This window comes from Lissotriton vulgaris, chromosome 3_1, assembly GCF_964263255.1.
Source record: "Lissotriton vulgaris chromosome 3_1, aLisVul1.2, whole genome shotgun sequence".
NCBI lineage: Eukaryota > Metazoa > Chordata > Amphibia > Caudata > Salamandridae > Lissotriton > Lissotriton vulgaris.
The window spans coordinates 363131278-363156614 of NC_141689.1; the positions used below are offsets into that span (position 1 = coordinate 363131278).

The window sequence follows — 25337 nt, forward strand, 5'->3', positions numbered from 1 at the left end:
CCACATTTGATCTACCGTGTTTGATACATGCTTCTGCCTTTTGTGAAATTCTGGACATTTTGCAGATGTAATAAAAATGTATGCACGGGTCAATTGTTTATCTTCCATTTCTTCTTGCTATGTTATTGTATGTCTCAAATTATTTACTCTCAGTGCTACAGTAAACGTTCTGTATAACATTTCTATACTACATTTCAGGAATTGTTACAGTTTATGCTGCTGGTACTTTTGTTATTAAAAATGTTTTTGTGCATCGCTCTTAAATGTTTACTCTCATTGCCTCTCCTAATCCTGTTATTGCATATTCTTTCTATATGCATGTAGTTACTATGCCTTCTGCATAACCCTTGAAATATGAAAAGGTGGAGTACAAGCTATTAAAAACAAAATAATAAAGGCATTAAAAAAAGGTAGTTATTTGATACCTTAACTAAGGTATATCCATTTTTTTGTGGGGCCTGTTTCTTCTTCATGCTGGCTCCAAACTAAACATTTCTGAGCTTCTAAAATGGAGATTCAATTATTTGCACAAATGGCTTGAAATAGATTGACTTCCTCTCGAGGAGGTCTAGTTTGATATTAACTCCTACAGCCATGTGGCTTATATGACAAAATAAAACATTTCAACCCAAGAGACCTTGAAATGTAAAACCCTCTGTAGCGTAGCTTTGGCATATAATGCTGGCTACATTTAGGAATCTTGAACTCAGCAAGATTAAGAAACAACCTAATTAGTGTCTTCTACCGTATTTTCCGGCGTATAAGACGACCCGGCGTATAAGACGACCCCCCACTTTGCTTGATAAAATTTAGGTTTTGTGCTATACTGGCCGTATAAGACTACCCCCACTTCCAGCACAGTCCAACGCTCTACTCGTAGCTTGTACGCTTTTATAACCTGCACACTTATCACTTTTTTCTCTTGTAATGTACCGATTGCTACCTCATGTATTTTGTTATAACCTGCACACTTATCACTTTTTTCTCTTGTAATGTACCGATTGCTACCTCATGTATTTTGGTTGCTCGCTATTGTCACTTTTGAACCATGTAACTTAACGTTTGGTTTTTAGAAATATACGGTAGGGTTGTAAGCACTGTATACCGTACTTAGGCGGGAAATGTTTCTTCCACCTTGCTTGTATGCTGGAAATATTGCAAGCCTACCGTAATCTCTCCACCCGCTAGTCCTCCGAGTACGCTCAGCTTACCGCAGTGAAGCAGCTCCAGTGCCCGGCGGCGTCCTCCGACTCCGTGGATGCTATCGCGGATCCTCAGCGTTGTCCACCGATGCAATGCTCCGGCGGGAATCCTCCGGCATTATGGCTGCCAATTTCTGCGGGAGGCCTCGGGGGTACCCACCAGGCAGTAGGGGCGAAGTAGGAGCGAAGTTGCGGCTTGAAAGCCAATTGTGCGCGGGAGCCCCCAGGATGCAATGCTCTTCGACTCTTCGACTCTGTGGCTGGCGGGCGGATTAGAGCGACCCTCCCCCACCTCCGGCTGGGCCGGAAGCGCGGGAACCTTCAGGAGTAGTCCGCGCTGTTAAAAAAAAAACATGAAAACAGACGGTCTAATTTTGCATCCGGCGTATAAGACGACCCCCGACTTTCCAGAAAATTTTAAGGGGTTAAAAAGTCGTCTTATACGCCGGAAAATACGGTACCTTCTCCTGAACCACGGATTCATGAGTAACTCCCCCAGCTAGCAAACACCCCTCTATTCCTATCCACTCTCAGAGATTAGCAGGTTGTATCATTCCGACCTGACACCTGCCACCAGGAGGGTGAGGTACTTACTTGAGCAACATGCAACTGACATGCCTTCATGGAAAGCTGCCTTATGAGACATTACTATGACATTTAGCTTACTCCAGCCAAACCTATCCAGTCTTCCAGAGGAAAAATGCACTCAACTGTAACCCAGATCCTGTCACGAATCCAGAAAAATGAATCTAGTGTGTGAGTAATCTGCCCAGCCCATCGTAACTAGCTGCACTCTTACCAGCCTCATACGCAACTGACCATGCCCCGGCCCTATCAACCTTCAGTAATTAAACAGGGACAGGTGACTGAATATTCTTAAGTCCGCTAACCTCTTCGAACCATGAACCTTATGTGTAAGTGAATGAAACGCAGTCTCTGGCCCATCTTTTGATAACAACAGCAGGTTTACAACTAGCCGCAACCAAATCACCTGTACTTCCTGAGTCACTGACCTAAAAATTGATCAACGGTGTGCCAACATTCTATGGCATCCCAGAAGCATGTGCCTAGCATGCCACTGACTGCGTTTTGGCTCTCCTGCCCTTAACACACGGACTTTAAACATGGCACAAAGCCCACTTGCCTTAAATCTCACTGATATCACGTAAAACTATAAGTGCCCCATTCCTTCAAGGCTTGTGGAGATGACTACCTTTTAACACTTGCCACACACAGATGCTCCCGGCGCGTGAGGGTCATGTAGCAGACTCTGTCTGCCTTTCATAAGCACTGATCTGGCATGCCTTAGCTCACCCCAGCCTGTCAACCACCAGGGAACAGGGCCTCGGTGTGTGCTTATTTCTTTACCACACCCTTCCACCTCATGGCCCAATGCAAACTTTGACAAATGCTCCAGTGTAAGGTCGCACTATTGGAAATCTATGTTTAATATTGAGCCTGGGAATTACAGTGATGCTGATTAAAAAACACATTCGAACTTAACTGCTTATCCAGAGACTCCAAGAGGTATGAGTGACAGGGACAACACTTAAGTGGCTAGAGTCCTTCCTAGAGTATAGATCATTTTAAGTATTTGTGGATAAGTCTATCTCTGAAAGTATGTCACTGAGATGTGGGGTTCCTCAGGGTTCATCCCTGAGCCCCATGCTTTTTAATGTTTCCATGAGCTCCCTGGCTGAGGTGGTAATGCCCTGTGGTATTCAGATTATCAGTTATGCTGATGACACTTCGCTGATTGTCTCCCTCAGCCAACTTGACAAAGCTGAATCTGATCTAGCGAGCTGTCTTGAAAGGGTGTCTGCCTGGATGGAAGGCTCTTATTTGAAACTCAATGGGGCTAAAAAAGAGCTCATGTTCCTGCGCAAAGCCTCCCCCTTGAAGGTTAGCTCATTCTGGCCCAGTTGTCTGGCCTAATGCCTCGCCCCCTAAAGAACAGATCAAGAGCCTTGGTGTTTGGCTGTACCACAATTTAAACTTTAAGGAGCAAGCACAGAAGGTGGCAGGTAGTTGTTAAGGGATTTTGAAGATGATAAGGAAAATGCTCCCCGTGCTGCCTTTCAATGCCAGGAGACTGTTAGTTCAAGCGTTAATTCTTTCTCGACTTGATTACGCCAATGCTCTTTATCTAGGATCTCGGTGTTCAACTATTACAAAACAGCAGGCTGTTCAAAATGGTGCTTCTAATGCAGGCCCCCAATCAGGAATCTGCAAGGCCTTCTATTGTCACCATCCATTGGCTCCCGTCGCGGAAAGAGTTCAGTTTAAAGCATTGTGCATCGTTCATAAGACTATGTCATCCAAGGGGCTACCTATTCTTCGGTCTATCATCTCTCCCTATTGTCCCAATAGGTTCTTGTGCTCAGGGAATAAGCATCTTGCAATAGTTTCCAGGATAAAAAGGTTCCAGACTGGTGGATGTCTGTTCCCTTATGATGCTGCGAAAGTGTGGAACCAGCTACCTAATCATATTCATCTTTAGGGTAATTATTTGACTTTTTGAAAACTTCTGAAAACTTTTCTGTTTCCTTGAAGACCGTCAGTAGTTCTACAATGTCACCGCTCCTAGCGCTGGGGGGCCTTCTGGTAGCCATACACTTTAGAAATGCAGGCTCACTCATTCACACACTCATTCATTCATTCACTTATTCACTTCTAAATTGGGACTATCGAAACAAATTATACAGAGACAGATGCATTTTTATATTCTACACTAAAGTGTTAGGTACACAAGTGATCTGAACATCAAACTGAAAAAGCCTGGACTATATATGGGTTTATTCTTTACTCTTATGGGCCACTCGCCGGAGAGGAGGCAGACCCAGAAGCAGAGGTCAGACCCGGGACCAGGGTTCAATTCCCGACGCGGCAGGGTCTTGAGCCCAAATATCCACCGACTCGATAATTCTCGCTTCGGTGCACACTCGAATCATGGGTTCACACTCTGCAACTCTGGGCATTAGCTTGCTTAATCTCCACAACGGCCCCCCCGCGGCGGGATGCCTGGCTTTCACCTTGGGGATGCCCAGTACGGGTTATCTCACAGGGAAAAAGCCAGGATGGGTTCCCAAGGCAAGCGCCGAAATGCCCCAGGGTAAGTCGAGCGCTATATAAGACTAAAAAAAAAAAAAAAAATAGGTGTTAGCATCAAGCGATACCTTGTTGATAAAAAGGTGTGCCTGCACAAATCAAGCAGATAGTGTGTGCAGAAACGAGAATCTCACGTTTAAGTTGTGGTAGGAGCTCAGAAATATTTAATTTAGAGCACCCTCCTGCTTCTCGGCATTCCTTTCTGCCTATGTAGCTATCAAGTTATCCTTCTATCCACAGAAAACCCACCCATGCTTACTTATTTGTATAAACAACACGCAGTGAACAAGAAAAATAATTAATGTGTATGACTGCATATAGTGAACTATTAAACCAGCTATTTCCACTATTTTCTAACTTTAATGCAGTGTGATGTTTTTCTAATTCTCCAGGAACAGTTTGTACTTCCCCTGGCCTGCAGAGTGTTGTAAGAACGTCCCCAAACAAAGGCTCTTATGAGATTGGAGAGGAAGTGACCCTGTCTTGTCCAGCTGGCCATCATTTGGAGGGTGCAGCCACCATAGTTTGTGAAACAAGCCTAAAGTGGTCTCCTGATGTAAAAAATATCCAGTGCAAGAAAACATGTAGGTACTTTTGATGCTTCTGGGGCACTATTGTGATGATAGTTTGTATCACTTATAGGCTGTTAATATATGAATCGCTTTATCTGAATAACCTCAACGCGTTTCTTGGTTGGCAGGGAATATGCATTTGAGATTAATTAAATGGGTGTTTTGAAGTGTTTTAAATATTTCACTATAAATTGCAGGCTTAGCCTCATCAGAGGTAATTATAGTTTCACACTTCAGAGCTAATGGCGATGTACAAAACATTTTTACCTTCGCAAACCTCTCGATTCTGCGAATTGGGCCATTTGTGACTGCAAAAATGCTTTTTGTGATGTACAAAGACCAATGTGTAATTCGGCAACTTGCTACCAAATCGCAATTTAGGTTTTGTGATTCAGTATTTGGAAGGGGCGTGTTGAAGGTGTCCCTTCTTAAGTTTGTGCCTTGAATTTTGTCCTCCTTTTAACAGGCAGTCAGTGGAGGCTACGTAGATGGGGGATATGTGGTGACATAGCCGGACATTTCTGATAAGCCTAGTAGCTGAATTCTCTATACTTTGTAATTTCCTGATCAGGTAGGCTGGTAAACCTGAATACAAACTATTTGCGTAGACCAACTCGATGTGATCAGCGCATGGACTATCGTTTCCCTGCAGTCCAAAGGTAGGAGATGAAGGAATCTCCATAAAGCCTTCATTTTCCAGAAACAGGACGAGGAAACATGGCTCATCAGGGTCTTGCTTGAGATGGTGGCGAGAGGGTGCCATCGAATTGGAACCCTAGGTTCCTGGCAGAGGAGACAGGAAGAGGGGGAGGATTAAGCTCTGATGGCCACCAAAGGACAGATTGTGGAGGGGATGGCTAATTAAAAAACAAAACCTCTGTATTATCGGTGTTCAGCCTTAGACAGTTATCAGTCATCCAGGCTGATATGCCCATCATAAACTGCTTGAAATTGGTAAATGCTGCCTCAGAGTGATCTTTGAAGGAGAACATAAGCTGGGTATCATCAGCGTATAAGATAACATTTACACTGTGTTGCTCTATAAGTGGGGCAAAGGGAGCAAGGTAGCATGGTTGTTGGAAAGTAGCGGCAGATATGCATTTACCACTGTCAATCTTACCTCTACCTCGATATACAGGTTCAGAATAAGTCTTAAACTACTATTCCCATGCTCAGCACTTGCTAGGTTGGCTGCACACAGGCAGGCAGGCTTAACTTCAAAGTCAGGTATGTAAACCATTTAAAACACCAATTCAGTAAATAATCTAGACACAACACACAATAAAAATTCAACACCAATTTATAAAAATAGGAAAGATTTTCATCTTTAACATAATACCAAAACAAAAAATTCCACAGTAGGGAATCAGAGATGTGAATTTTTAAACATTAGACACTTCCTAGTGCATAGAAACCAACAGTACCACCTTTGGATATTTGTTTGCCTCTGACAGGGACAAATTCACACTTAGCAACTTTTCTGGAGAATTTCTCACCAGATGTCATGCAGGCCTAATTCCGTGAGGTACTCCTTCCTGAAGTTCCTCCTGTAGGTCCAAAGTGTCCAAAACACAATGCAAGGGCCTAGAATCTCCAAGATGGTCCTTGAAAGTTTGGGACTACAGTTCCCACAATCCACTTTGACAAAACCCTTACAAATCCACTGGTAGTTTTCCAGACTGAGGATTCTTTGTGGTGATGGTCCAGGTGAGCTCTGTTAACCTGTAGCTTGCAGGGAGTCCACACTTTAGTCCTTTTGAAGCAGGTTTGATCCATAGGGCTGTAGTTTCAGATTGTGCAGCAGGTGCATCCAGTCAGGCCTGGCTGGTGCACAAATTAACTTCCAGAAGGAAACCTTCTTCTTTCTTAATGTTCATGAAGCAAATCTGAGAAGCGCTGCCCCTCTCAGATACTTATTCAGTGTTCTCTGGGGTCGAGCAGGAGAGCACTCCTGTCCAATGAGGAGCTGGGCAACACCCCAGAGCATGAACACTTCCTTCAAAGGGGGAGAAAACTTGGCTAAACACACCTCCAGGAAGACTAAGCTCCATAGTCTCTCCCCATTGCATCTGCTCATTCTTTCCTTAAGTCTAGCATCAGGCTGGGTTCAAAGTGGAGAGTTGTAAATGAAGCAGGTGTCTTCTGCTTGTCTCCTCCTTCCATTGCAGGAAATTGTTTACAACCCCTCTCCATGCTCTGGCATTCCTCTGTAGTAGAACCCTACCCTCCCAGAAGAGCTGGCTAACCCCAGGTGCTCTTTATCACCTCATCAAAGAAGCTTGGGAAATCCACTTTACACTGAACAATCAGGACAGACCACTGGAAGGTTGAATTTTGGCTTACAGTCAAGAAAGTCTTATAACGTTTTGCCTGTATATTTTAGGAGAAATTCAACAATACCATATTGCTGGATTTATCAATACCATTCTGGGAAGTCTTTGAATGCTATTTTTTAATTCTAGCGGGATTTATTAGTAAATAACGTGTTGCCATGCTAACCTATGTGACAGGTGATTTGCAATGGGAAAAATGACTTGGGCCATTTTTCCAACACCAGGACTTATAAAAACACATTTTATAAGAACCCTGCTTATATAAACAAGATGTCCCAACCCTGGAACACCTTAAGGAGACAGTGCTCCTAGCTCAAAAGTCGTTTTTGTGAAGCACTTTATCACAGTGTGGGGAGTGAAATGTTTCATTTCTCTGAACCCAGGGCATATACAACTCATTTTATAAGGGTCTTCTGTTATAAATAGCTGACCCCGCCACCCCTGAGACACATAGGGGAGCCCCGGGCGATACCTACAATGCCCAAACAATGTAGTGTATTAATTGTCAAGTGCCCCAAACACCAAAGCTGAGTTTGAGAACAATTTGCATTTTAAAAGTCGTCCTCCCACACAGGGCTGCTTTTAACCTGACCTCAGGCTCCAACAGTGCACCCATGCAAGTTCAGAAAAAGGCTGCTTGGCCTCCAAACTGCCCTGCCGTATTCTATACTAGGGACTTATAGGTAGTTTCAATCCCCCTGCCCTATTTGGTACTAGGGCCTTATAGGGGAGGTCCGGCCATTCCCAGGGTACCCTAACCCATAGTGTACCCTGGGGTATGTGGGTGCTTTCAATGTATTCTAAGTGTCTCTTTCAGCATAGCACTTGCCCAGGGCCTGGTTAGGTAGAGCCCAGGGTAGGTCAGAGTCAGTTACCACCAGTACCAGTCAGCAAAAGGATGGGGGGTGCCCAGGGCACAGGATGGCTTTGCAACAATAGTGCTATTAGAATCAGCAGGAGTCAGCTGAATTATTTGTGAAACAAAGTGCTTAAAGTTAGAAGGAATCTGTAGGAGGCTTAAGGATTCTGTATGACAAAATCAAGTAGGCAGCGGCAGCACAATGCAAGTGAATGAGATCAGCAGATGTACCAAGAGGCCAGCAGCAGCACTGAATTAATAGAATTGACCTGCATTAAAGATCCAGCCAAATGCGACAAAAACACAAATGAGGGGATACATTTAAAAGTACCATATAATCAGATAGGAGAGAGTGTACATAAATAGCGCAGCCTGGATATATGACTCACCCAGATGTGATATGAGTGCAAAAGCAAAACAATCATAATACAAGGCCCCCGAGATGCAAATTAAGCGCAGTATAAGAGAAATCTCAGTACATTTTTTACACCCAGAAAGTTTTTACTTTAAAAATGTGAATAAGACAGGCATGAAGAGTATGTTGACAAATACTAAACAAATTTATTCTGCTGCTTTGATGCTCAATTGTCCACCTTCGCTTTGACTTTTGGAAAGACAACATTGAGACAAAAACTGTTTGGGGCACAAAAGACTGGCAGGTATAAGGTTTCGAAGCATTGTTCAGAGCCTGCATCATCCTAGAACAAATGATGTTCCTAAATGACACTGTTCAACAGACATCTTGTCTTGGCATAGCTACGATAAAAGATTTAAACAAACCGTCCATACTTAAGCCCACACCTGATAGTAATTTAACTTCAGATGAGGAGGTAGACGTAAATAATATTTTACAACCGAACAAAACACATCCTGAATGGAAAAAATGGTTAATCTGGCCCACAGACACGAATAACTGTCAAGATAGATTCCTGAACAAAACACAAGCGTTCACAGTAACTCGGCCAGATTCCAAGATATATTTGCCTGCTTCAAAGAGCTGGTGTATGTTTAACCCCAACTCCGTGTTGCTTATTGCCTTGAAGTACATTGAAACTTTAGGAATAGAACGCATTATCATCTCTTAGACACTGTGCTTCCACTGCCACTGATCTTTTCCAGGACCAGCCTTAACTTGTCTAGCGAGGGATGCATTATCCTGGTATAATGCATCCCTGGTATTTGTAATGTCTCACATTAAAGAATAACACAATAAAAAAAAAATAACAACTTATAGTATAGGAAATCTATGCCTTGAATGGCTACAGATATCCACACTCCTGGAAATAATACAACTCTTATCTTTGCTTAAAGAAGGCGTTGATGTACACGAAATGTTACTTGGACCTCGTAATCCACGTCAAAAATGTTTCATATTCGGCTGTATATACGCTGCTTACAATGAAGCATGGAAAGTCAAGCAAATGCAAACAGCTGAAAGAATACGAGAAATTGATCGTATTAATTTAGTGAAATCACTATCTGTATTTGACAATGGGTTAACAACTCTGTCGTCCAGAATTTATTCTTTGGACAGCATTGTATGATCTGCCATAGACATAATGGAATAGGACTTGCTAATGTTACAACATGGCCAGTCTCAATTACGTTCTATAATGCTACTAGGCTGGACGTTGCAAAACCTTCGTTATGGCTATGTGCCCTGGCGTTTCATCAACATTACGTCACTGTTTACTGTATGTAATCTTACAGATAAACAAATCTCGTTGGCACAGAGGGTAGCAGACTATACGGTGCAGAGCATTGAAAAACTGGAGAGATTACCATTGACCATTTCTGAGAAACCATCAGTTGAATGGATAATACATGGCACCATCACGATACCAGTGACGATTTTCCAGTTTCAGTATTGATTAAACCATATACCAGCAGGCATGTATGAAAGGTTGGGTAAAGAATACATTAAGTCGACCTGGGATTTACCATACACACACAAATGTTGGAGTGGGGGAAAGGAAGTATTTCTTAGTGGTAAAAACTGTGAAAGCTCACTAAGCCGTAAACTATTGTGTCAAAGTATTAATTTACACGGAGCCTGCGAGGGTTCTTCCTATAACCTTTCTTGCCACCTGCAGGGTTCGCCCACAGCGGTGATAGATCCAATTTTCAGGCAGCTTTCCAATGGTAGCTACATTATGTTAAATGATCACAGCTGTTGTGGAATGATGCCAGGAGTAAGCTATCTCGTTACTGTGTACCATCTGATATGAACTTTGCTAACGCGGCAACCAACGCTGACGGCAATGCTTCACATCTGTGCACAATTGACCTTTTTAATGAAGTAGTCGAACTTTTATCTACTGTGGTAGATGATTTATTTGCCAGCCTTGATGACTTACACCGAGAATAACTTTTGAAATTAGCACACATCGTTCTTTCGAACTCTGAAATTCGACCTTCACTTTTTTCAAAACAAAAGCTACCAAGTGTGAGACTCTATTTTTTCGACAGATTTGTTTGACTTTTTCCTCTCCAAAAAATGAACTTTGGCACAAAAAGTAATCTGCTTAAAGTAGAACTATTCTTAGAGAACAAGAATTCCTTGAACACTTCCTAGAAACAATATTAGCATAATCCACAAACCAGAACAGTTTGTATATTCTGCTATGGGATAGTCTCGACCTTTTTCCTTCTGTAACTAAGAGCCATTTCATAAATGTAATTTTCATGATTCATTTAGTTAGCATTGCTAATATCATATCATATGCTTACAATGAAGTCATTTCCTTTAAATGTGTACTATACAAAATGCTCATTTTTCGTGTGCAACCATTTCAAAATGCATTTTATATGACATTTTTGGGGGTTGTAAATACATGCTCTAGATTTATTATTTACTCTTAGATGAACATAATAGCGTGGAGTGGGTGTTATGTATCATTTTAGGACCCTATTGTAAGTTTCCCGATTCATGCCCTTATATAGGTATACATCACCATATCCTTATATAGGCATAGCAATCATAACCATATTAGGCTTAGCTCATGCAGTCCAAATACAGCAGGGCTACTTCCTCTAGTTCCGAAAATCCACAACGATTTCTTGGAAAAACTCGCCTTCAGCAGTCAGGGACTTCCCCTTGCTTGAGTATTGATTTATCCAAGAACTCATGAAGTTTTCAAAGAAGAGAGACTCTTTGATGATGTTATTATGTCTAACTGTACGTCTAAGTCGGCACCTTCAAGGTATAAATATTTCTACACTCGCCCAAGCAAACACACGGTGGTTTGGAGCAGTTCGACTATCTACTTGCCCGACGCACCCTGCCACAGCAAGTGCCGAAGGAAGTCGACCCTCCAGCAGACGCACTGAGAGAGACGCTGTCTTTTCTCCTGCCGAGAAATCCAGCTCCAGTGTTTCCAAGCTACCCATGTGGGTTGTTGGGAAATCGAGTCCCGAGACCGACCTTCTCCATTCTAAACTAAGGTACGGAGCTGATTAGATCCTTGGAAAAATCTTGAGTAGATTCTTGGCAAAAAGAATACTACCTTTAGGCTACACCTCACTTACTTCCTCCCTCGTACTAAGCTTAGGTTAGGTACACCGGGGTAGGCGTATTTTAGAAGCACCAGTTGAGTACTTTTAGCCTCTTTTATTTATGTATGTATTTATATATGGTTTAGGAACCATACAATGCTCTTACAGTATTATTTTATTCTACTATTTATACTGTACGCATTATATTTTACAAACAGGTTTACTTTTGTAGAAGTTCATTTCTTATGCTTGAGAAAGAAGACTGTTCAAAAAAACCTTTTATTATCTACTTTCTCTGCACCTCTAGTGAAACGAAGCATGCACGATGACTGATTGAAATATCCATCTATTGTTTCCACAACTCTGAAGATACCTTTTATCTTGGGGAAACAAAGTTGTCATGTTTATGCGGTTGTCAGAGACTAATCCCTTCTTGTGAATTCGAGAAAGTTTCTAGTGACCTCTGAGCTAGCTGGCATTAAGTCTAGTATATTCGATAGAGACCTAGTCGACCTCAGTCCTACCTCTAATCTATAGGATACACTATTCCAATGCGCAGAGCCTATTGGGAATATAGGAACTACACTGCAAAACCCATATCATCTGTATTTTTGAGGCATAATATTTGATGCTATTCAATGTAATGAGTGCCTGGCGGTTGGCAGACCATTGCAGTAGTTGGGAAAATACATTTGTATGTGTGTATGTGTAAATTATGTGTGAGATACATGCAGAAATATGTTGCCAGCCAACATCCAAATGCATAGCTAGTTAGGTACATTACCTTGGTTGAATTGCAGGCACCCTGGTCCGCAGACATTCCTAGTCCAAATAGTTGGCACCACCACAATGAGTTGCCATTTACCCTGGAAATGCTTGACTGTAGGATGCGAGGGTGATGGAACACCCTGAGACATGCTTCATGGCAGAAGTGATATGAACATGACACCAGCAGAAAAAACAATGCCAGATCCACAGTCATTACCTATGGGTGGGAAAAGTCCCAACAGGATTCAGCGGGCAGTAAGGGGAAAAATTGGGAATTTCAGGGAGCAGAATTGGAATAATGCATCTCATTAGCAGTGAGATAAGACTTTTCAGGAGGCAGAAATGCACAGCAGGATGGGCCACATGGAAAAGAAGAGGGAGACATCAGGAAGTCCAGCGGTAATCAGAATAAGGGCAATTCATCTTAGTGGCACTGAAAGTATCACTGGCGCGGCAGACGGTTATAATGCATAATGGGAATGGGGGAATTGCACAGTAGTGTGGTTGGGGGAAGAAGGTAATGATTGGGAAATCCATGAGAAGTAGCATAGGACATAAAACATATTAAGGGGGGAGGGCACAGCAGTCATGAATAAGAACAGAGGGAGAAACATGGAACAGGAGAGTAATAAAGCGTAACTAGTGATTGGAGTGCGCAAAGTTTGAGTGGGTGGAAAAGAAGGGAGTAAAATGTCAAGGGAAGTTATGCAGAAGAATAAAAGCATGCAAAACACACATTGTTGATGTTATGTTATTGGGCTTTGTAAAGCACTCGTATACCTGAAGGTATTTTGGCGCTGTCTTGGAAAAAGGTAATCTGAAGTAGCTGAGAAGATAATTTCCTTAATCTACAAGAGCCAGGTTTCAATGCTTTCCTAAAATGTAGAAGATTCTTGGAGTCTTTTAGATCAAAGGGAAGGTAATTTCACCGTTTAGTGGTGCAGGTCACTAAACTCCTACCACTTCATTGAGCCAATTTGAAAGTAGGCACCTTGATGTTTTTTTCTCCCAAGGAGTGTAGGGCTCTGATAGGCGTGTACCACCGGAAGCGCTGACTGAGTGCTGCTGGTCCAATATTATGTAGTGCCTTAAAGGCAATACATAGTGCCTTGAATGCAATCCTTTTTTTATAGACAGCCCATGAAGTTCTTTCAGTGCCGTGGCTGCTGAATGAAATTTAGGAAGACCAAAGATAAGCCGAGCTGCTGCATTTTGTAGGGTTTGAAGTTTGGATAATACTTTTTGTTGTATTCATATATAGAGTCCATCGCAGTAATCCAGATTTAAGAGAATGAATGCACGCACACATGATCAGTTTTTGAAGGTTGGTGGGAATGTAGTGCAGATTTTTTTTTCAGGCTTTTCACCAAGAAAAAAACTCAAAAAGGCTGTCTGGTTTATCTGAAAGTTTTTTTTATCAAAAATGACACCCAGATTGCTAACTTTTTCCACTGGAGATGGGACTAGGCCCATCCATACCTGGAGGCCACCTATCCAGGGAGCAAAAATTGGTGATGTTTCCAAAAAGTACGATTTCTGCCTTACCTGAGTTCAATCTCAGGCAGTTTTGAGCGATCAATGTAAAAAAATTTCATACACAAGCGAAATTGGGCAGCTGTATGTGCAGGGTTTCCTGAGACTGATACCACAATCTGTCTATCATCTGCAAATGATATAACAGAAAAAGCCAAAGGTTCTAATTAGTTTAACCAAAGGGCTGATGGACAAATTAAATAAGGTGGGACTTAATGAAGTTCCCTGAGGAAAACTGCACGAGAGATTCCATGTGGAGGAGGCACATTTTTTTATGGTAATGGATTGTTCCCTGTCAGTCAGAAAAGATGTCAATAATGTGAGGGCTTTGCCTCTGATACCTAGCTCATACAAGCGATTGATCAGGATTTGATGGTTGAAGGTATCAAATCCCGCAGAGAGATCTAGAAGTAACAAGGCAGCATTGTCTCCCTTGTCAATGATCGCTCTAATGCTTTCTGCGGCTACTAAGAGATCTGTTTCGGTGCTGTGCTGGCTCTGAAAACCGAATTGTTAACAGTTTAGTAGACTGTTTCCATTAATGAAGGCCGATAGTTGCTGATTAAAAGCTGTGTCTAGCATTTTGGCTGGCAGGGGCAAATGGGCTAAAGGAAGGTTGGGGCATATTATCAAGGAGGTTTATCTCCGATTTTTTGGCTTTAAAAGCAAAGAAAGCGGAGATAAAATTATCTCCCTATTACCTAGCTGTCGCTAACACCAGTAAGCGACAGCTAGTCGGAGATAGCGACCTTCTTGGGCCTCACTTTGCATGTCAGTGATATTTATCACTAATGATATGCAAAGTGGGCCTGCCAAGATGTTAGTGACTGAAAACAGTCGCTAACATCGCTATCTCCTATTACCAACTTTTGGAGATATTCGCGCTAAGCGCGAATATCTCCAAAAGCTAACACCTGCCCTGAGCAGTTCTTAGCCATGTTATCCAAAGGGAGATGGATAACATGGCTAAGAGCATTAGCTCGGTAATGCATGAATATCGCGGACTTTTCAGCGATATTCATTCATTTGCAGCGATTTTTATCGCATTTGCGATAAACCTTGGTAATACCAAGGTTTATTTGCGGTAAAAATCGCCGCAGCTCAGCGATAAATTTTTGTCTCTAACCAAGCAATAGCGATAATTATCGCTATTGCTTGGTAATATGGCCCGTTATTCGTAGGATCAAATAAAGGAAGATTGTCATTCTTTATCAAGGGAAGTATAGCTGCTTTCTTCCTTGGTTTTGGAAATGCACCTTTGCGAATAATTTTATTAAAGATGGTTGAAAGATGTGCAGCAATAGTCTCGGTAGCAAGCTGTAGGACTTTAGGTTGATGAGGATTATCTGGTGAGCCTGATTTAGAGTTGGATAGTACGTTTCTAACTTACTCTTGAGATAAAAGGCGGAAACTAAAAGATGAACATTGATCATCATCAGCTTGTTAGTGCCTTTCATTATTTGAGGATGGGATGAATTGGTGGAAAAGGTTGCATAAACATTGCGTACATTAGTTTTTAAGGTTTTCGCAAGTACATTGCAAAAACTTTGACTAGCATTAGTTGGTGTTTGACAAAATCTTGACTGTTTTAAATAATTATTTTGTGAAATAGGCAGATTTATTTAAAAAAAATCATGGATGTATATTCCTTGAGAGTTTGTTTATATACTATTTTGTCCTCCTCGCTATATTTAATCAATCTACCTCTAAATCATTAGAGTTCTTCAGGTGATATTTGAAATCACAAACAAAAATTAAGGCTACTGTTCCTAACGAGGAGGAGATATTGACAGGTTGTGCAGGACTCAGACATATGCACAGTGGCAGTCAACAGGACTGTTTCATGTTGCCCTCACACATCCCAAAGGAATATCATGCTTCATCATAGGGCTATTGCTCCTCGTTGGGCCATCGCAGCAATGCCCATTGGGTCCCCTGAAGGGTCACTTTGGTGGAGATCTTTTATTTGTATGAGATATGATGAATGCAAGGTAGAGTCTAGGTGGTGTGGTATCTCATGTGTGATGATGTGAGTTAAAACTGGTCAGGGGGGCCATCAACTACTTTTAATAACTTGACCGCCCTGTCAGATTAAAAACTTTCATAGGTAAATGCTACCAATGGGGTCATAAAGTACCATGGCAGTCTGATGTAAGTTCTCTCTTTAGGTCCAACTCTAGTAAGTCAACATGCTTCACGCCCCTAGTGGTCGGGAGGATCCATGGCATTTCGTCAGTACGGAATAGTGAGTGAATCTTCCTACTCCACAAATGTTTCAAAAGTGGTACCCTTTGTGTGGTCATCACAAAAAGGGTATCAGAGGGTCCGAATTTCTACAAGTGATTATTGGAGACAATAGTAGTGAGTTATTACCACTAGCCATACAACAGATCTTCTTAGTGAAAATAACAAGAGCCAGGTCAGGTCGGTGTCTGGTCTCTAGCACCCATCAGTCACCACTCGGAATGTTTTTGCTTCCTAAACCAATTTTATTCACTTTTTCTTTATCCTTTGATATCACTTTGTTCTTTGCACTGCACTTTTCACCCCGTCAGTTACATCACTCATACATATCTTTCCAACTGAAAGCGACCGCGCCCTGCCTACAGGAAGGTCAGCCCCTTCTTGTTAGAGATAAGATCAGATGCTGTGTTGGTCCTCGTGCCCCAAATGATGAAGGGCGGTTCCGAGTGGTGACTGATGGGTGCTAGAGACCAGACACCGACCTGACCTGGCTCTTGTTATTTTCACTAAGAAGATCTGTTGTATGGCTAGTGGTAATAACTCACTACTATTGTCTCCAATAATCACTTGTAGAAATTCTGACCCTCTGATACCCTTTTTGTGATGAGTATGTGATAGGGCATGTACTCAGAGCCGGTCATTAAATTAGCCCTAGGGTCCCCCATAATTGTATGTGTTGTAGTTTTACCCTTTGTGTGGTACCTGCTTTTTGATGTTGGCTTTCCAACCTGTCAGGAGAGTAAAAGAAGAATGAATTATCGTATTCCTGGCATAAGAGCGTCTTATTGACCAGGATGTCCATTATTGTGGACCAAAATGTTCCTCTGGTGCTGGAGTGGTGTCCAGACACACAAAGACATATACAAGACACACACAACATAAAAATAGGTAGAGTGAAAAAGCTAATCTATAAGAATAGCTTGCATTTAGAATTTCTTTCAGCAAAATTTCCAACCAAAAGAATCCGGGGCTGGTATTTTCGTACAACAAAATTGCAGCAGATCACATTAATACATGACATGTAGCATGAGAAAAGGACATTTCATTGTGTAAGTGGCACAAGACTTCATAGATGCGATTTCACTCTGCAAATAGTGTAGATTGCCAGTATAGTAGTCACCTGTTTTATGCACACAAGAGAGATCACCATAATGCGTGCTGCTGTCTTATAAGTGGTCACAGTGTTAAAAATGGTCACAGTATTAAAAACAGAAGCGTGGTTGTGTTTCCATTACTCTCTTATACATCGTGAGGCACACAATCTTACCTCCAACTGGAGATAAAAGTACTCTCTAGGGTGTGGCAGAGGTGCCACTCTTAGTCATGCTAAACTGGAAGTAAGTAAGTAAGATAAATAAGGAGGATCCAAACAGCAGTATCACATATGCCACAGGTATTTAGTACTTCCGCGGAATGAGGATGCGGGAACCGGTGGTTCCTGTTTTAAAGGAGTGCACCTAACGGGCTTAAACCAGAATCCACATGAACCCGGAAGTGCATCATTGCACATGTCTGGCGACTATCTTGGAGTGATGCTGTATATGTCGGGCGGCCATCTTAGAGTAGAGTAGCACATTTCTGGTGGGATCTTGGAGTGGTGTTAAAGTGAAGACTTTTGATATCTGTCTCAAGTATTATCGTGCATGTCTGGCAGCAATCTTAAAGTGGTATTGAGGTCAAAGGTAGTGGCGTAACTCTCTTCACGTATGAAGTAGAAGATGTGTCGTATCAGTAAATGGGGTAATGGTTAACAGCACTTGGGTGTATGGGGCGCCGGTCACAATACTCATGGCAGAGTAGCTTTTTAAGGACCATCATTAAGTGACAGTTGGTGCATCAGAATGATACTTATTGATAAGTAACACGTTTTGTGTAATATGGTATGATCTACACTTGTATGCCTGACATCCACCCTCTATCTGTAAGTATGACTATTCTTTATACTGGTGTTGTGATTGTAGCAGATTTTCTTAAATTGCACGATCATTAGGGTATATGAGGTGGTGGTCAACTGTTACGTCTAGGAGAGAGATCCTAGCTGTAGTGTTTTTGAGTGTTCAGTAGAATTACAAATGATGCAACTCTCGCAGGGGTAGTGTCTGCTAACCTGGAGAAGGTTCCAAAGTGTTGTTTGTTATCTAGGTACCTTTGTTCGAGGTCTTGTTTGTACAAGATGTTTTAAATTCGATGTCCTTCTGAAGGCAAAGCATGGGCATTCAAGTTTCAAATTACCTGTGCTCAGGATATTCTAATGCTTCAATATGGCGATCTTCACTTTGTTAGATAAGGATGTAAAGGTAGTGACACATGTCATTGTATCCTCTTCTGTTGCGGGCTCTCTTTTCGATGAATTTGATCACTCTTGGGGGTATTTTCACTCAAGTAGATTTTTGCTCAGATCTTTTACTTAATTATAGTAGTTCTCTAGATTGCTGCCATGGAAGGCGTAGGTACTGGCTATATGGTAGGTTTTCATGGAGCGCTTTTGGGTGGTGACTCTCAAAGGATAACAGGCTGTTACAGTCTGTATTCTTCTTATAGGTTTTAGTGTGTAACTGCCCTTGAGTGAGGCTAATCAAAAGATCCAAAAATGCAATCTCAGAGTCTGAGATCGAACTTGTGAAGTGTAAGAAGAGGTTGGGTGTGTTGATCCAGTCGGCGAAAGCCTCACAACTCTTTCTACCTACTTCACAAAAGACAAGAATGTCATCTATGTAGCGCCTCCATGAGACAAAGTTGGTCTGGAACGGATTTGAAGCACAGAAGATGTGTCTGGACTCAAAGTCATACAAAAAGGGGATGATGGACGGAGCGTTTGAGCAAATCAAACACTCACACCCAGTCAACTGATCTGGGTTTAATCTATCACCATTCTTTAGCTCACTCCGCCACCCCAGTTCAGACATGACCATATGCAAATCAGTCTGACCCTGTGCCTCATGGGAACAGTCCAGCCCGAACTGCCAAAGCCATGTCTTCCCTGGACCGGAAACAAGCATCCTGGGACCGGTTTCTGGCATTTCAGCCGTCATCAGCCAGGCTAGCTTGAATCCAGTGGCAAAGTGAGCTAGGGACTCACGTCAGAGCATTCCCTGCGTACTTAGGGCAAGCAAAGCGATACAAAAGGGGATGAAGGCCTCTATCTTGATCTTGAAAGCCAGTGCTTAACATTCTAGTATCTGTGGCAGAGGTGTACATATGGGTACATATGGGGGTGAAATTGTTTCTGGAGATAATTCCAATACCGCCTCCTCTACGATCAATAAAATCAGGAGTAATGGTTGTATATCCGGGGCTAGCTCTTTTCCAGATGAAGCATTAGACCATGTTTCTGTAACAAACATTATATATATATATTATATTATGTTGCTCGATGAAGTCCTTGAGGGCACATTTATTAGTTTGAACTGTTGGCTGTGTCTTGAGATTAAGGTGTGCTAAACTATCTTCTATCAAACGGAGGTTGGGAGAGAACTGGCAGGTAGGTCATAATACATTTGTTATCTAGATTCCGGGTTGAAAAGTGATAAATGCTTGGAAATTACTGACTTTGCGTGTCGACAAAAGGTGCTCTTTAGAGTATACTTTCCTGAGAGTGCGATCTGGTGGAAAATGGGCAGGGGGGCTGGCGCTGGTCCCGGTTAAACCACGGACGGGCACTCCTTCGGCACCAGGTATCTCCAAAATGCTAGGAAACAAAATTTGCAGATCGCTAACCTTACTTAAGGCTGCGCAGACATGCTGTGGCCATGCTTTTGTAGAGCTGCAACCCAGGGGGGCGTTATGACCCGGCACCGAAGGTATCCTGATCAACAAGGAGAACGTGAGGGCAAACAAATTGGTAAAAGGGTGTTCAAAACCCCTTGTTGCCCAAACCAGGCTTCCCTGCTATAAGCGACTACTAGTAGACAAATTTGTAATAAAAAAAAGGAGAAATCATAAAGCATAAATCATAAAATAAACATTTGTGACAATTGTGCAATGACAATTGTGATCAAATCCTATTCTAGATAGTGCTACTAAGCACTAGGAGCCAGGCATCTCCAAAATACAAGGAAATAAAATTTGCATTTCGCTAAGCTTATTCAAGTCATGCTTTTGTAGAGCCGCAACCCAGGGAGGCGTGTCAAAGGGCATGATGACACAGCATCAAAGGTGGCCTGAGCAACAACTAGAATGTGAGAGCAAACAAAATGGTGATACAGGGATCCAGCAACCCCTTGTTGCCCAAAGCAGGCTCTTCTGCTATGGGCAACTACTGGTAAACAAATTTGTAATTAAAAAAATGTGAAAAGCACAAATCATTAAATTAAAACTTTTAAAGCAGAGTGATGATTGCACAATGACTATGAAACTTGTGATCAAATCCTATTCAAGGTAGTGCTACTAAGGACTAGGAGGCAAGCAAACCCCCTAGTAAATCCCCAGTGGCAAAGAAAATCTCTCTCTAAAAGAGGGAGAAAGAAAGAGAAGATTCTACGGGAAATGTCTGAAGGAGGCAGTACAGGGGATCTGAAGAGCGATTACTCCACCATACAGTTCGCTGCCCCAGAGGAAGGAGTGGGCAAACATGGAAGAGACCTGGCAGGTTCTGCTATGGCAAGTGCTAGTGGTACATCAGAGACTGGTAATCTGACTGCAATGGTCCTGCAATCTATCTACAGCTTTCAGAAAGAAGTCAAAAGTGATAACGTTAAAGCTCAACTTGCTGCTAAAAAGCTGCAGGACGCCGTTAGGAAAGTGGGCAGAACCTGCTCATACATTGCAGAGAGAATAGCCACTGTTGAAACCCGGATGGAGAGCCTTGTAACAGAAGTGGTGTCCCTAAAATCTCAGGGTGTAACTCACGAGGGACTGGTCAAGGATATGATGTGGAAAATTGAAAAGCAAGAAAACCTGCAAATACGTAACAACCTACAATTTTTAGGGATTCCAGAAGTGGTTGAGGGAAATGATGCTATAAAGTATATGGTTTCCCTCTTAAGTGGTGCTTTTCCTGAGTTAGCTGTATGGGATTGGGACAAGAAAATCCAGCGGGCTCACAGTTTCCCTTTAAAGCTGTCTAAAAGTGCCCCTAAGACCCCAGATTGGCTATGGGCAATGCTGGTTTATTTTGGTACTTTTCTGCTACTGCAAGCTTTTACGATATGCCCTGTCTTACTGCCAAAAAGGAGCTTGATGGAATGAGTTTCTTAACTAGACCGGATTTTACTCATGCAACCATAGAATGGAGGTGGCCTTTAAAGCAGCTCTTAGCTCCATTCCAACAGCTGGGAGCTGAAGTATATCTCCAGAATCCGGCAGGCTGAAGATTGTTTTCATTTCGGGGGGGGGGGACCCGCAGCCTCACCTCAGAAATTCAGGCTTAAGTGGTTTTAAAGGGTATCACAGGCGGGTTTGGGAATAGGGTTTGATGGATTATAGTATGTCATATGATTACGGTGCTACTATTTGTGGGGGAAATGAAGGGACAATATGGAGGGTGGTGTGTTGATTTGTAGTTTCCTTGTTATGTTATGTTAATGTTATGTTAAATGGGGTGCTTCTATAGCGCACGGCTACTCCGAGGAGTGTCCTGGCGCTGTCAGAGCCTCACAGGTCTAGAGTGGGAGAAAAGAAACGGGACGAGCGAGGAGAGCGTAGCATAGATGGGATTGGAGTTATTGCATGAACAGCAAGGTTTTCAGATCTTTCCTGAATGCCAGCAGATTGGAGCTGGATCTGAGCAAAAGAGGAAGGTCGTTCCACAGCAGGGGCGCAAGATGTTTAAAAGAACGCCCCCCACAGCGAGCACGATAGATCCTAGGAGTGACTGCCCTGGCCTGAGTCGAGGAGCGTAGGGATCTAGAAGGGAGATAGAAAGTAATCAATTTCTGGAGATAGCGGGCGCCTATACCATGAAGGGCTTTAAAGGCGATGGTCAGGGCCTTGAAAGCGATCTGCTTCTTTATGGGCAGCCAATAAATAGTTCTGAGGAGCTCAGTGGCCCTGGCTCTCCTGGAGAGGCCAAAGATGGCACGGGCCGCAGAGTTCTGCACAACCTGGAGACGCGATAGGAGGTATCCCGGCAGACCAAGGTACAGAACGTTGGCGTAGTCAAGGCGAGAGCCAATCAGGGCCTGCACCGTGGTCTTTCTGTGCTCTATGGATAGAAGCGGCAGGCACTTCCTCAGCATCCTCAGGATCGCAAAGCATCTGCCAACCAGGCCCGACACCTGGAGAGGCAGTTGTCGACCTGAATACCCAGGTTTTTCGCAGCCCCCGAATCACTGTCAGGAGGGAACATGGCGGCAGGCCACCACTCTTTCCATCTGGGGTCTGCGGGACAGCCCAAGAAGAGCACTTCCGATTTTTCGGAGTTGCACTTGAGGCTGTGACGACTGAACCATTCAAACACTGCCCCAAGGCAGCCCCGAATAGAAGGCCCGTCAAAGTCATGGCCCTTGTCGCAGGTGAACAGGAGTTGCGTGTCGTCAGCGTACGACACGATCTGGGCCCCGAAACCCTCCGCGAGTGCCGCTAAATGTTGAAAAGCGAGGGGCTCAAAATCAAGCCCTGCGGAACTCCGACCTTGAGAGGCGGCATCGCGGCGGAAAAAGGTGGAGCCCAGATAGTTTGCTGTCGGTTGGAGAGGAAAGACCTGAACCAACTGAACACTGTCCCCCTAAGACCCACCTCCCAGAGTCTGGCTAGGAGGTGGTCATAGGGGACGGTGTCGAAGGCTGCAGAGAGGTCGAGCATCACCAGCATAACTTTTCCTCCCCTGTCCAAGGTTGCTTTGATCGCTTCGGTAACCTCGAGCAGAGCAGTTTCGGTGCTCAAGTTAGAGCGAAAACCAGACTGGGATTTGTGTAATATGTCGTTCGTCTCTAGAAAGTGGGACAGAGTAGTGTGGACGTGTTTCTCAACCACTTTCGCAAGAGCAGGCAGAAGGGAGATGGGTCTGTAGTTGGCATGAGAATCAGGGTTTAGATTGGCTTTCTTAAGTAAAGGCAAAATGAGTGCCTGTTTCCAAGTCTGAGGGACTTCACCTGAGCTGAGCGAGAGGTTAAGGATCGGGTTGATGAGGTGATTGAGAGTAGGGGCCAGTTGCGCAAGGGTTTTAGCAGGGCATGGGTCGAGAGGAGAACCTGATTTAAGTTTGGAGAGGAGGTACAGTGAAGGAAAGTTCCAGAGGAAAGGCCCTGACACGGTCGGAGAGGGATCCAGAGGCCAAAGGGTGGGAGTATAGCTCGTATTGGAGTTACCAAAAGAAGTCTGGATAGTCCTAATTTTGTTGGCAAAAAAACGGCGAGTTCAGAAATCCAGGACTTGGAGTGCGAGATTTTGGGATTGGTCCAGGGTGGGGAGATAAAATCCTTGACAATCCTGAAAATTTCTTTGCAGGAGTTAGAGGCGTCCTCTATTCTGCTAGCTAGATAGGACTTCTTATTAGTGGTGATGTCATGATGATAGTCTCTGATCATTGACCTATAGGTTTCCCTGGAGCTGGCGTCGTAGTGTTTACGCCAAGTCCTTTCGGCTTTTTTACATTGCCGACGTTTGTCTGCAAGAGCAGAGGAAAACCAGGGGGCAGAGGATTTCACCGATAGTGTCCTAGGGGGTAGGGGGGGCAAGGTCTGCAAAACGTTGGGTCATCCAACCCTGGAGGTGGTCGAGGTCCGTTTCCAGAGAGCCTGATAACATGCAAGGGTAGGTCTCTAGTGCCTTTGACAGCATAGCTAGAGAGACTCAGTGGAAGGCTCTCGAGGGAAGCGCTTCGCGCCATTGTCCGCTATCAGTGCTCTTTTTTGTAAGAGGGATCTCAAATTCTGCTAAAAAGTGGTCAGACCACAGGACAGGAGCAAGGGCGGTCAGAACTACTAGAACGGTAGAAAAAAGTTGATCTAATGTATGTCCTTTACAATGTGTGGGGGACCGAAGGTACGGGACAAAACCTAAGGATGAGATGATGTCATTAAGCTTAATGCTGTCGGGGTCGTCCACCTTGTCCATGTGAATGTTAAAATCGCCAAGGAGCAAACAGTGGTTAGACCTGAGGCATAGTGAGGAGATCACGGAGTGGAGGTCTTCAAAAAAAGTGCCCGTAGGGCCAGGGGGCCTATAGACCAACAGTCCTATGCAAGACTGCTGAGGTGATAGGGAGAGGGAGAAGGCGAGTACTTCACACCCCTTAATGTTATCCGAGGGAAGGACAGGGCAGGCGATACGCCTGTCGATAACTAGGGCCACACCACCCCCCTTCCCACTGGCTCTGTCTTTCCTATAGATGACATGGCTCGGGGGGATAGCAGTGGCAATATCCAGACCTGCACCCTCACCAAGCCACGTCTCTGTCAGAACCAGACAGTCGGCTCTGGAGTCTATTAGAAGGTTATAAACATCAAGCGCGTGCTTGCCTAAAGACCTTGTGTTAAGCAGAAGGCAGCTAGTGCTGTTGGACGGAGGAGTAAGGGAAGCGATACGGCCCTGGCCTGGTTGCCAGCCGGGCACCCGTTATTTGACTGGGACGGTTTGGGGTAGACCTTAGTGCACTTTGTTGGTTGGTAATCTAGGGATTCATTTTTTCAAAATATTATTTTTGGGTGGTTGGAGGGAAGCTCTGGGGGAGTGGTGGGGTTAAATCATTTGACATGACATCATCCTGGCTCAGCTTGAACCTGGTTGCCTTTGCTATTGGTGGTGGGTGGGGGGGTTTGACGGATGGGAGAGGTAGGGGTTAGCTGAGTGGGAAGGTATGCAGGCTGGTGGGAGTGGTTTTGTCATACAGCGCTTCTCTTTTTCATTATTTATGGCCCTGGAAGCATTAGGATCTTTTTTCTCCAAGGAATGGGTATAGCCACTATTAATAACAGTGTCCTTAAAGACCCCAAGGAAAGGCAGAATACTGTGGTAGGATTACAATTGCAAAACGGTGATATTGTATGTATCCAAGAAACCCATACTGGAGGTGCCTAACTCCATCTCCTGAATTCAATGGGATATGGCTGGTTGGGGGGACAACATAAAAAACCAGGACACGAGGAGTGGCTATATTGGTGCACAACACTAATATACAATTCAGTTACATGCTAGCTGATAAACTTGGTTGATGGATCATAGCTGAATGCCTGGTATGTACTAGGGAAAAATGTTACTATATGTTCAATTTATGGTAGCATTTTAGATGAGAAGTGTGGCTCACTGGTTAGAGCCTCAGACTCTGAAGCAGAGATCAGGCCCG

General features: G+C 43.5%; 1 protein-coding gene across 1 annotated transcript in view; it reads left to right on the forward strand.

The window, feature by feature from the left end:
• C7 (complement C7) overlaps window positions 1-25337 on the forward strand; it is a 413756-nt gene that overhangs the window by 293326 nt on the left and 95093 nt on the right. The window contains exon 15 of the mRNA XM_086960581.1: window positions 4703-4894. Within this exon, the coding sequence (XP_086816707.1) occupies window positions 4703-4894 (192 nt within the window). The remainder of the gene's footprint in view (window positions 1-4702; window positions 4895-25337) is intronic.